Below are 13772 nucleotides of genomic sequence, written 5' to 3'. Positions count from 1 at the left end.
GTTTAAATAAACTTTGATCTTTCTAGTTGCCTGGATCTGATCCCTGATCACTTCAAGCGTTCTGTCTTTAATTTCTTTGTTGTATTTCAAGATGATAAATTCTGAAATTGTTGTGGAAGTGTCTTGGATTCTTTTGTGCTGATTGGCTATGGTATCTTAGCAATCAGATGCAAACATACATGTGTGCTACAGACAGAAAGCAAATATGAAGGAAATCATTTTTCCCAGCTTCTTTGGAAGGAAATGCAATATCATGGTGCTAGTGCACCCTTTTTATTCAAACAGTATATTAAAGAACAGACAACATTGACTACAGTACGAGTTCTCTTCCTTTTATGACTAGTGTTTTAAATAAAGACTATATCAGAAATAATGTGGTGTCACTATGTCGTCAGGATGAAAGAGCACTAGAGTAAAGTGTCTGTGCTGGAGGACAGGTGGTCAATCAGAATTGATTATAATGGCTGTACTGATTTAGTCTAACTGCCTATGAAACTTCAAAGAACCAGAGCTTTAATTGGTATTGAATTGCATTGATTTGATGGATTTTGATGTTCCTGATTAAGTAGGTTCTCATTTACTGTTTAGATCTGTAGTAGGAGTTCAGAGCTGTGAGCAGGGAAAGGGGAGCAGAAGAGATTATTGAATGCTTTATGCAGGATAAGCTCAGGGAACGGGGATGATGTGGATAAGAATGAACTGTAGCAGAGGAAGATATCTCTGCTTAGATGCGTGGCTGAGATGTGGACAGTGGAGGTCATGAGAAAGCATTAATATGCATATTGCTGAGAAGCAGGTCTGAATTGCAGAGGAAAACTCTTGTAGAAATCCATGGTGCTCTATTAATGGGAAGAGGTAGACAAAGAGTAGCCTTAAATAGCTCCAAGTTGAGATAGGAATCAAGATTCCTGTCTCCATAAGGAACAGCATCTTGTCTCTGACTTGGTCAATCCACTCCTTGGGGCAATCTTTGAGTTGGCTATTAAAGATATGACAATCAAGTGTGTAAGATTTTGGATGTGGAGCTTGTTTGGTGTATCCCAAGTGTTGACACAGGTGCTCTTGTTTGTTATCTGACGGTCTCTGCTCACGGTTCTTCCTCCCATTTCATCTAGATGTGAGAACATCCATATGCCAGTGTCATTTCCAGTCATGCAAGAATTCTCAGTTCTGATTCTTGCTATTTAATGATATGTCATTCCAAAAAGATGCTTGGCTTGTTGTTGGTGGGTACCAGCTATGGAACAATGGAGGTATGGGTATATGTGGTCTGTTGTAGTCTTGATGTGTGGTAACTGTTTGCTTCCCTACATCTGAGTGGGTATGTCCTGCAGTTGGCGTTTCAGTACTGCTGCCCTATATTAAGTAAATGCTAAGCAGCTTTTCCAGAGGGTGCTTGAATTCTTCTTTGCACTAATTTTCTGTATGAGCTTTTCTGTGTGGCTGAATCAATAATCAATTTGTGAAAATGTGAAAACTAACTCCAAACTGGAGTTACTGAAAAAGCATTACTCAATTAGAACTCCAGAGCATGAGAAATATTTGCTGAGTGTGAGTTGAAGTTATTGATTTGTTTTCTTCTTTATGCTTTGCTATTCAATAATTCTGTTAAATAGATGAGCGCAAGGAATACGTATCCACCATTAAGAATGAGAGACTTGATGAACTGGATCAGGTTACCAAAGCAGATATTTTGATCCCAGTAATATGGGCAGAGCGTGCTCCTGTGAAAATTTTCTTCTGACGTCTATACAATTGTACTCTGTGAAGCATGCAATAAAAACATCAATGCTGGTTATTAGCTATAAATCTTTCTACAAATTTCTCCCTGATCCGTGTTGTTGACTTACAGATGAGATTGCTCAGTACCTCCATAATGAAATTAACCATTACAGTCACAACTAGAAGCTCTAAGGAAATGGAAAGTTAAGATAGCATGAAGAATTAACAACCATTGCAATTGACTAATATGTGGTTCTGCTTAAAATAAAAATGAGGGTATATGTCCTCTAGTGGCTGATTGTGAAAGCATTAATTCTTCCCTTTAATAAATACTACTAGAGAAGGCTGTGAAAATAATTCCAAAATGTATATGAGAGAAGACAGATGTATCAAAGCTTGATGGTACCTTTTTTTTGGGTGTTTGTCTAGAGAGAGAGAGAGAGAGAAAAAAAAAAAATAAAGGTAGTTTCCATTAAAATTACTTTCTGTTGGTGGGGGAAGGGAAAGAGAGGGTTTGACTAACTATGCAAATTAAAAAAAAAATAATGGAAGGTGCTGGGAATCACAGACTTGGTCTGGAGAGTGCTGACATGCTTTAGAATGGAGATGACTGAGATACTGGAGTGTGTTTTTTCGGTATTATCATACTAATTAAGTTAATAGCTAGGACACTGTCTAAGACACATCATAGTTCCAATTTGAAAGGCACATTCTTGGAATAAGGTATGTAACATGAACATGGAAAGGAGTCTGGGACTGTCAATAAACACAAATGACAGCTGAGTTCTTGTAAAATGTAGCCTGAGGAGAGGAAGAGGTTTTTCCTTCAGGATAATCCCTATGCATCTCTGCAGTAGATACTTAAATGTGAAAAGTCTGTTTTCATACTGCATGTATACAAAATAGAATTTTGTACTGGGGGTGATAGAAGATAAGAGGTAAAGTTGTCAGTGGTAATTTAGTAATCACCTCCTAGAGGGCACTGTGCTTCCAGCAAGGGATCTAGGAAGGTATGAAGATGTTCGGCAGCTTTGTGGAGAACAAGAGGTTCTTTGTGTTTTGCTAGAATGAAAACTTCTTCCTGTTAGAGCTCAGACTACAGAGAAGTAAGCCTTGAGAATAAGCCTGGATACATTATAGCATGATTTTAAGTGAATTCTATATTAAGATTGTTTGCTTTGGGTGTGTAAAAGTAATGACTGAGCAGTACTAGGTTACTTTAGTGTACACTGTGTTTGCTGATAGACTTCACTAGCATGAAATTGGGGGTTAGTTCAGATTAAATTCAGCAAATTGGTTAAGACAAAATAAGAGAAATAATCTGAAAAAGCTATAACACTATATCTCAACTCTTTAATCATTTAAGAGTGAAACTGAAGAGAACTTGAAGCAGGAAACAGTTATAGGTTGAATCCTGATTTTTTTTCCTTAACTGAGGCACAAGACAAAGCCTATTATAGTTCTTGAAAGTATTAGGCAGTTGTAAGTTGTGCTGTAAATCAACTGTATGTAGGCAATGTGAAGGATCACATTTGTACTAATGAAGAAAAATGCCCTGCGATAGTAGATAACTTATAATAAAGCACTTCATGAATCCAAAGGAAATAGACTTAAGAGATCATATAACTTCTGTATCCAGAGGACTGGCTTGCTGCTTGGAATATGTAATCGCTATGTACTGGCTTTATATGCCCCATACTTCAGTATTCTTAATATAGGCACATGGGATGAGAAAGGAGGGAAAGAGCAGTAGGCTTTTCTTCTTCTGAATCCTTTAAGATTTACTTACTTTCTCTCTATTCTGACTTTTATTTACGTTGTGCTTTTCTACTTTAAGGTCAGAGACTAGGAGTCTGAGGTGATCTTAATCACTCTGTATAGTTACGTTATCTATATGTGACTATTACTTCGTAAGTCCTTGTGTTGTGAATTTCTTGTGGCAGCTCTTTTCACTGCCTAGCCACATTGGTAAGTAATTGTGTATGGGATGAGAATTCTTTGTTTTTTTCCCCTCTCTTCTGTCACCCTTACTGGGTAAATATTGCTTTTGGAGAGAGCAGTGCTGTTCTGATGTAGAGCTGGAGGGAAGTGATGATTTTCTATGAATAAAGATGTACTGTGAGCAGTGAGCCTCGGTGGAGTTGTTTTGCCACTTAGATTGCTGCAGTGAGCAGTGTCAGAAGGTTATTTATTCTGTTTCACTGTAATGAACTTCAAAGTACGCCTTGAAAGTAAATATATAGTGAAAGAAGAATGCACACAGTGGTCTGTTCTTGCCTGAGAAGAAGGTATGGAACAGATTAGCTTCTGTCTCTTCTCATCCTTAATTCACTGTTTCACTTTGCAATCTCTCTTTCAGCCCGATCAAAGAGTTTGGTGATGGGTGAGCAGGTTGGGCCTCCCTCCAGACCTTCTTCTCCTAGCCCTCAAGAACGTGTGGTGAAGTGTGGCTGGCTGAAGAAACAGAGGAGCATTATGAAGAACTGGCAGCAGCGGTGGTTTGTGCTGCGTGGGGACCAACTCTTCTATTATAAGGATGAAGAGGAAACTAAACCTCAGGTATAACTACTTTTTTAATTATTATTTTGGAGTAGTAGGGCATATTGGTTGTGACTTCTGTACGAGTCACAGACTCTATTTAGACTGAGAGCTCTCTTCAGTTGCTGTAAGCACTATGAATGTTCAAAGGAAGAGATGTTTCAAGGAGACTTAGCTATCATGCAGGCAAGTAGTAGAGCTTAGGAGAATGTGAGAATATGTTCCCTGGTTTAATTGTTTCGTGTCAGTTCTGTGGCTTTCCTCATGAAGAAATAAATCTAGTTGCAGAAAACTCATTGCCTGAAATTACAGTAATGTCAGTGCCACTTGATGTATGTACTATTTCTACTTCAGTTACCAACTCAAAATAGTCGCTAATAAATAGTAGCCTGTCACTGGCTGTATGTAAGGATTCCTAATAAAAGTTTTAATGTCAAGAGGTTCCATTACTTCTCTGGAAGTAAGGAGTCTTCTGAACTGCTGTTTGTTCATGAAAAGCAAAATATAGATCTTCTGCCCACTGAAAATTGCTTGATCTTCAGCTTATTTTTGTTTCCTGTATGTTTTCTGCTGCTCCCATACAACTTGTCTTAATCATATTTGAGTGCTTTTCATGACTAAACAGAGCATATTGTTCAATGTTTTTTTGTCTGTCATTCTAGGCTGTCTGATAGCTGTTTTCAGGAGCTGCAGGCCAGAAACAAGACTTATTTCTCCAGAAAATGGCTGACATTAGTGTAAATAGGTAGTTCTGTGCAATCTGTTTTTAACAAATCTTGCTTTGAGCTGAATTAAAGCTGTTAGTCTGAATTTGCTCATGGGGAAACTGAGATGCAGAGACTATAATTTTTTCCATGTTCTTATGAGAAATCCTAAGCAGGAAAATAAATCTACATCTCCCAAGTCTAGTGCTTTAACTTTTATCTTACCTAGTGTGGGATACCTTTTCCTTGTATGTTCAGTTGAAATTAGATTTGGGATCTGGAAGGTGCACTATAAAACTTTTAGAAATAATTTTGCAGTTGTCCATGCCAGTAATGTAGTCACAGGTCTCAGTGAAAGAAGTTTTATGAGTGATGGCTTATGTTTCAGGTAAAATGTGCCAGCCCAAGATGACTTAGGAAGGAGAGGCTTACAATTTAACCAAGAAAACTTGACTATTATTGTACCTGACAATGCTTTCATAGTTTTGGTGAACTTTGTTTGAATTTCTATGGGAATAGCAAACATGAAGGGAGTGCTGGGTTTAACAGGAGACTGTACTGAAAGAGTGAAATGCTCCTTCCTAGAAGGTTTTGCACTGTCCTCTGAATTGAAATGTATGATCTGTTTTCCTATAGCTGCAATGACTTACATTCCAAGTTGTTGATCTGCAGGGAAGAGATGGGCTGGATTCAATTGCTTTGCAAACTTAGACCTGATCCAGAGAATGGGAAAGTATGCCAATTTAATGGAATTGAATGTTCACCAATTTACAATGGCTGCATTGTTGCAAACCTCTCAGTGCAATAAATGTTTTAAATTAATCTTCTAAATATTCCAGCTTTTGGCAAGCCTATGAATGTGAATACTGTCCTGTAATTCAGTTTGAGAATGAAATGTATTTTATGAGAAACCATTTAATTGTTCAACCTTCTATGGCTTTGATTCACCTAAGCCAGTTCTCTATTGAAACAGTTTTCACGTGGATGCTTTTTCATTATCCTATTCTGACCTCCAAATCTTAATATAGTCATCTGTGTGACTGGAATTTGACAGGAAGAGCTATGGAGCTCCAGATTGCTGAGGTGAGAGTGAAAAACCTTGCTTAGTTTGCTGCGACTTGTTATCTCTCAATTCATTGCTAAGCAGAAAAAGGTGAGCCAGCTGCTTAGGGCTACCTTGTGGGTAGAGCACGTGGGTTTTGTTATATGCCAGCATACAGGACTTGAGAGTAGGCTATGAGTTTTAGTGTGTTGTATATATGCCTGGGAGTTATTGCTGTCTGACTTGAAGTGTGTCTAACAGCAAAAACTTATCAGTGGGGTGGGGAAAAAGTTTTGACTTTCTTCAGTACAGGTAGTGTGAGTGAATGCGGACTTATTTCTTAAATTTTGCTGACTCGGAAACATCATGGTGCAGTGATACTGTGGCATACTATTGGCAGAGCTCAAGGGCTGAAGCTGTGTTGAGGCTCATGTTGGATCTCTCCCATACTGGTCCAGCCACTTCATCATGATATGGCTTGCCCTGTTTCTGCTGTGGGCCAGTTGGATATCTCAGTGGTATGTTTGGGAGCCTCATGCTTTCATGTTTTTCCTTCTCTCTACTGTCACAATCTCCTGGTTTTGCAGTTGATGAGCACAGGCAGGAGTATGCAAGTGTGAGATATCTACTGCAGAATGGAGAGTTCCTGAGCCCAGCCTCCCTATCTGGCTGAAGCTGTTCATTAATGCTGTATGTTTTCCTTTATACTTAGCTCCTAGAACTGGGGTATGTTTTTATGGTTTCTTGTATCTCCTGATGATTGGGTGGGATCCTTATCTTCCTACACATGGCAGACAATCTGATGTGCATCTCAACTCCCATGAAGTTCATAATAGCAGTTTCTACTCTTCTTTAACATTTCTACGTATATGAAAGCCTTAATCTCAACAGGTTACTATTATATCTCTGAAAAACTTCAAAAATCTATATGCTTATGTTGTACAAGTACCTGCTAAAGTCATTGATGTTCCAAGCTTTTCCACATAGCATTGTTACTAAAACACAGGTCTGTTTTTCTGTAATAGGGGAGTGTGGATGTATTTGTATGTGTGTTTACATAAGCCTCTCTAATCATTAAAGCCCTAAATAGCACCTGTGAGTCCCTCAGAGTCTGAGGTCACAGCTGCATATGAAGTGGTTTGGCCTCTCCTTGGTTCAGTTAGATTTGTTTCACATCTCTGCAGGCCTTGAACTGGTGCAGAAGATTGTCAGCTATAAAGCTGAGTAAACTCTGCATGGCAGAGTGACACCAACTCATCCTTGTTTGAAATACATCAAATGCATATCTCCTACATTGACTTCAGGGGAATGGGGTGGTTGATAAACACAAACAAATGTCTTGGAAGTTTTTCTCTTTCAGAAAGCATCAGCGTGTACGGAGCTGGTGAGAAAAATTTAAGCAATCTTTATTTTGTGAAATGTAGCTGATTTTTAGTCTCTTATCTACAATTAGGAATGTTAATTTTGTTACTAGGTCTGTCCCGTTGGGTTTGAGAACAGATGTACCAAATTAACTTCTCTGTTAAATGAGCGCATAAACTAATAATTGTCCTCTTCTGAGGCTAAAATGATCATACTCGTAGATCATATTTAGTTCTTCATTCTTTTTGTGCCTGTTGTATCTGGCTGAGAGGGTCTTACAAAGACTTGACACTTTGCATTTGCGCTGTGATAGAGTGCAGAAACAAATGATTTGTTATCTCTGAGCACTCTGCAGGCATAAGAAATGATCTCCATTTTTTCAGTGTTGTTGCAGCATGCTGCTATTTCTATTCTGGTGTATTAACAGTGCAGTGAGAAAGCAAAGTGTTTGAAGAGGTGGGTTGCATTTATTACTCGGAAGCACGCAGGATCAGAAGGAACTAAGAAAAAACTGTAAAACAGGTGAGTGTTGCACCAGTAAAGCTCTTCTGTTGTGTAAAAATGCCCAGAATATAGCAGAAGATGCAGTATATTGCTTTTATTTATCTACAGTAAGTTACGTAGATTGCAGGGAATATTACTGGAGGTGGCTTCAAGTGTAAAATTCTTCAGCAGCTGTATAGACTTCTACAAAAATATTTGTGCTTGGTACTTCCATTGGTTAAGTGCAGTGCTAGAGCTTCCATACAGTGAAAAACAAGAGGTTAGAATGGGATGTTTTCTCAGCATTGTTTCACTGCTGGTTGCTTATAGGGCTTGCTGGCTTTTTATCAAGCAGTACTGACTATGGCTTGTTATAGCTATGTGAATGAAGCATTAAACTCTGACTTTATGCTTACTGTGACAAGTTTGCATGCCTGTAAGGCTGTGAGCCATTATTGCATATGTTTGCAGCAAAAATGAACAGGAGGGCTGAGGAAGGTATTTTCCTGCCTGCCCCTTTCTCCCTCTGATACCTTTTGCAAACATGGTTATGAACAACTAGTGGAAAGTCAGGGAGAAGAACGTAGTAAGATAATTGCTGAAAATACTTCATCTAACAAAGCAGATGTTAGTGGCTACATGCTTAAATTTTTTACTTACATGATGTTACAGGAAGGGAGGAGGTGATTTCTTTGCCAGTACTGCTGATCTAAATCCTTTTTTTTTTTTTGATTGCTTATGCAGTATCAGTTACAAAGGATCCATGGCTGCTCAAATGCAAAAGTCTTTCTGAGCCTCTCTGTGAGGCACTTTGACTCAAAATAATAGCAATTGCAATGTGTTCCTTTTTCCTTGGTGAATATTGTACTTTTCTGTTGTCCCTGTGATTTTTTTTTTGGTCTCTGGCTGAGTTTCAAAGCTAAATGAAAGGAATTGTCATGTGAGAAAGGGAAAATGCTGTAAGCCTTTTTTCACTGTGGAATAAAGCTTTCAGAACCTCACTCCATCAGTGGTAACTAAATCTCTTGGTAGTAGGTGGTAGAAGCTGGCTCATAGTAGGGATAAAAGTGTTAAACAACAGTGTGACAGTATTAAAGACGTTTTAAAAATATCATGATTTCAAACAGTTGCTTTTATGGTCTTAAGTTGGGTGGTATGAGTAGAAACATGCTATAACTGAGTAATGTAATGATATGACCTGCTGAGACACTGGATGTGCCTGAACTGGCCTGATCTAGAATAAAGAGGTACAAAAACCAATATTTCAGGAATGGGGAATGGATAATTGCAGCTTTCTAGTCCTACTGCTCTTCTATTACATGTTCAACAACCCTAAGCTGATAATGCTAGGCTTTAATCTTCCATAAGATTTACAATACAGTTGGAGCTATGAGAATATTTTAATCCTCATAGCTTGACAAATTTGTTGCTTGCTGCATATAAGCAGACAAGTAGGAACTGTAAAATGTGTAGAGTTACTGGAGTTTAAGGGATGAAAGGTGCCAGTATTGTCAGCAAATAATTTTTGGAGTGCATAGCTGGGATACAGATTGAAAGACCAAAAAATCAATGTACTGGTTATAGCGTGTATTTCTCCTACTCTTAAAACACTTATTCCTGAAGAAAGTATGTAAAGTATGAATGAATAAAAGGAAGGGGGCGGGGGGGAGGAATACTAGAATACTACTTGTGGAAACCCTTGGTTAAATCCTACAGTGCAGTATGTATTGGGCAATGGGATAGAGTTGTCCCAAAGAAGACTGGTAAGAGAACAGCCAGAGGAAGGGAGTAGTGTCAAAATATGAGCTAGAAAAGAGAGATCAGTTAGTGGTTAGGTGATTTAGTAACAGCCAACAAATGGTGATTGAATAAATTGAACCAAACCAGGGCTACTTAAAGTGGCAAACTCAAATAAGCTGCATCAGATGGGTCATTAGTTATCAGATGTTTGCAATAAGCATGTTTATTCTTGTAAAAGAAAACTTAAATTCTAGTTAACTGTGTGCTGACTAGCTGTAGGTTAGTTTGGTATAGAGTAATATAATCTCCACACAGTATTTGTATGTGCACATATGTTTATCTTACAGTTTTTGGGAAATACATTTATTAGTGTTTAATACAGTCAACACTACCCAAGTATTTCTCTCGTAAGGTGTTAGCAAATGGAGTTCATTATCAATTTATTGTTTCGTGCGCTTTTTTTAGTCTGTTTCTGATCTATTCTGTTTTGGAGAACCATGTTTAGCTTTAATAGAAACACTGTTCTCCCACTTGAAGTAAATGCAGAGCTGGGAATATTGTAATTGTCAATACAGAATCAGCTGTAGATTTTCTACTGCTCTTATTCTATATCGATGGATTTAAGGGGAAGATTTCTTGCTCTACAGTTAGTGATAAAGCTTATGGCTCAGAGGAATTTCTTACTCAAGTTCTTCAGCATGCCTGTAAGATATTCTTGTAGCATTTGAGATAAGTGCTTTCCTAGTTGAAGTATTATTAGGTAACGTATTTCACATAGTCATTATTTTGACTGTCGTGCCTCTAAGCATAGTTGTTGATCTGGCTTATTCAATTGTTTCCTCTGTTCAAGTCCCTGTGCTGCTGCTTCCTGATGAGCCAGTACAGGCATAGTGACAGACAGCCTGTTGTACCATTGCTATCCACACATGCTATTATTAAGCATGCAGCTGTAGCAAGTGGTTTAACTGTTACATGCAAACTTCATTTTATTCTGAGAACTGAAATGGATTTTCCCCTTTGAGCCTGCAATGTTTATACCAGATGGATGAGGATATTGGCAGCATCTTACATCTTTGCATGCATTTGGTCAAGGATTCAATCCATCATTAACGATAGGATGTTATGTAAAGATCAAAGAGACTTCAACTTGGTATCATCTGTTGTTGCTCAGGACCCTGTCAGTGACAGCTGGGTTTTGCAGCTTGAAGATGAGCATCTCATCTTTGTATACAAAGCACAGTGAGAGCTGGACACTTCATGTTTGTTGATGCAGCTCTTGTAACAGTTGCAAAAATAGGATTTGTGTCCTACCTGAGGTAAGAGCATGCATCTCAAAAGCAAGATGTACTTTTGGAACTCATAGATGGCTATTGATTGTGCTTCTGGGGAATGATGGGACAAGAATACAGGCATGCTGCCATGACCCAGCAGGACAGTGTGTCCCTGAGAAAACTGTTACAGGCTGTGTAGAGACTTATAATCAGCTGATAGAAATACGTAATTTGCTTAAGCTCTAAAGATACTTGTCCTTTTAAAAATCTGTTGTAAATGTTAAGCATGGCCTGCAGGTTTGTATGCAGAAACTAAATCAATAGCTTAACTGAAATTCCCATTGATCTTCTGCCTGTTTGATTACTTATATGCACTCTGGAAGAAGATCGCATTCTTTTACTTGACAGTCAGATAAGAAACAAGTTATGCCCTAATGCTTCAAGAGAAACCTTAAATGATGTTGCTTTTTCATGAGTGTTTCATTGCATATTTTTATGAAAGAATTGTGCTTCCACATACGTATAGCAAATTTTAGCATTGTTTTCCAGGGAGGAATATCTGAAAAGATGGAGCTATGGTATATTGACAGATGAGTGCCCTGGATTGACTGGAGTGAAAGGGATCTACTTAGTAGTTACAGGGCGTGAAGTTGACCCTGTGTGTACTGGTGTGTTGTGTAACATAGTTGCAGTTGCACAGTCCATCCTATCAGGCTGACTTCTGTGCTGAAGGCTAGGGTGGGAAGTTGGAGCTATTGCTTTTCTGGAATATTTTCTTAGGTGTCTCATGAGGAAAGGGGAAAGGAAGGACTGACCTGCAGAGAGCTTTTTATGTTCTTAGTAACTCTGTCAATATATGTGGTTTTCAAAGTAGCAATGAGTTTGCTTCTATTCCCAAAGCAGGAGGTAGCATATGCCCATCCTCTGTTTCCAGGGGAACAGAAGCTGCTCTGCATCTAATTCATTAATCTTTTCTCAGTATTGACTTCGTATGATAAAAAGCTTCAGTGCATCTGCTGTGGGCTTGAATTGTGCCTGACAGAAAGCAGCAGGACTTTCTTCAGTGTATTCTGGCCACTGGGCTCCAAAGATGAAGCTGTATACAAGACATCTCTGCACCATTTTGAGGCATTTTATTCTACCTTTCCAGTGTTTTGTTTGGGGTGACTTCATGTTTTCTAAATTAAGTGAGTCTCAAAAATAAAGATACGGAACAATGTGATTTGGTGGAAAGTATACTGAAAGCTTATCTTGTTTTGCTGGCTTTTGTTTAGTTTGCAACTATTCTAGATAATCCGCTCAGTATGAATTTAATTACCTTCCTGCTCTGTCTTTTCTCACTCTTAACTTTGCCCTAATTTAGAGACAGGGTTTGAGCCCTTGCACTCTGTTGTGCAGTGCTGTCTGGCAGCCTTGCTAGAGCATTGAGTTTGCATCTAGTCAACGAACAAAGATGTGTTCTCCCTGTAAAAGACTTTTATAATGGGACACCTGAAAGGGGAAGTGAGAATAACATGGTGGCTGTATTATGTAACATGGGAGGGTTGTCATAGCACAAATGTGGTGCATGTTTTTATCTGTTACGCTGGGTTAATGAAGAACTTCCTCTGAAGTTGTTAACAGGAATTAACTAGCTGTTAGTTAATCCTTTCTGGTAGCTGGATGTTTTAATGCTGCTTCCTTTCCATGGTCTGCATGTTCCTGAACATCTGTCCTCTCAGACTATCCTCAACTTTTACTGGTAAAAAATACTCAAAATCCATCTAGTTACTTTCTGTTTTCCCTCCAGTCTAAGGGTGAGCTTTACAAGACAAAATAAATCTGTACTTGTATATGTACAGCACTCTACTAATATTTCATGCTCTTATAATCTCTGAAATGGTCTAAGCTTATGTAGCTCCAGAAAATTGCTGGTTTTAATGCTCTTGGATGTTCATAGACTTGAATAATCACAGAATGTTCTGAGTTGGAAAGCACCCACACAGATAACTGAGTCCAATTCCTGGCTCCACACAAGATCACCCAAAAATAAAACCAAATTTCTGAGAGCATTGTCCAAGTGCTTGAGTGCCAGAAGGCTTTGAGCTGTGACCACTGCCATGAGGAGCTCCTTCCAGTTCCTGACTATTCTCTGGTAAATAACCTTTCTGTAATGATTGCCTGACCCTCCACTGATGCAGCTCCTTTTCTCTTGGCTCTGTCTCTGACCTCACTGAGCAGAACTCAGTGCTATGCTTCCACTCACCTTGTGAGGAAGCTGTAGGCTGCCCTGAGGTCTCACTGAGTCTCTTCTCTAGGCTGCAGAAACAGAGACCTCAGCTGCTCCTCAGATGTCTTTCCCTCAAGACTACATGCTCTTGTTTGAAGTGCAATAGTTCCTTAAACTTGTATCTGGGGATCTAAGGGCAGATACTTCTCCTGACACTGGAGATGGAGAAGCAATTCCATAGCAGTAATTTCAGAAGTATTGGAATCTTAACTGATCTTAGTAACTGTTGTGCATGGCATTAAATAATATCAATTCAAGTAACTTTATTAAAATGAAATTGTACCAGTATATAATTGGTGCACTCAGTTCACATCAGTTAAAACAAACAAACAAAAAAACAAACAAAAAAAAACAACACACAAATGTGGTCTTTTTCTTTCCTCTATGTTGTTTAATGGCACTAGTTCAATGACACATGCAAACAGATCAGTATCACTATGAATGATGTGTACCACTGCTGTTATCAGAGGCCTAATGAATTCAAACATATATTTTTCTTTTGCAAATATACTTTTTATGTGCTGGTTTATCTGTGGTGACTTTGTTTCAGAGATGTTTTTTACACTAGACATGAACTGGAGATCAGTCATCAAAGATGTCTTAGAGAAGAAAGCCTAAGTTTTACAAGTTTTCCCTGTTTT

At 38.5% G+C, this 13772-nt stretch overlaps 1 protein-coding gene across 4 annotated transcripts in view; it reads left to right on the top strand.

Moving 5' to 3' along the window:
• Positions 1–4085: 4085 nt before the first annotated feature.
• The window catches only part of ARHGAP22 (Rho GTPase activating protein 22), a 117751-nt gene continuing 108064 nt past the window's right edge, over positions 4086–13772 (top strand). For all 4 annotated transcript variants that reach the window (XM_010714469.3, XM_019617625.2, XM_019617624.2 and 1 more), the window contains exon 1: positions 4086–4281. In XM_010714469.3, coding sequence (XP_010712771.1) covers positions 4102–4281 — 180 coding nt within the window. In that variant the 5' untranslated portion in view covers positions 4086–4101. The remainder of the gene's footprint in view (positions 4282–13772) is intronic.

The sequence above is a fragment of the Meleagris gallopavo genome, chromosome 8, assembly GCF_000146605.3.
Source record: "Meleagris gallopavo isolate NT-WF06-2002-E0010 breed Aviagen turkey brand Nicholas breeding stock chromosome 8, Turkey_5.1, whole genome shotgun sequence".
Lineage (NCBI taxonomy): Eukaryota > Metazoa > Chordata > Aves > Galliformes > Phasianidae > Meleagris > Meleagris gallopavo.
The sequence above is the reverse complement of the archived record's forward strand: the minus strand, read 5'-3'. Positions and strand labels throughout refer to the sequence as shown.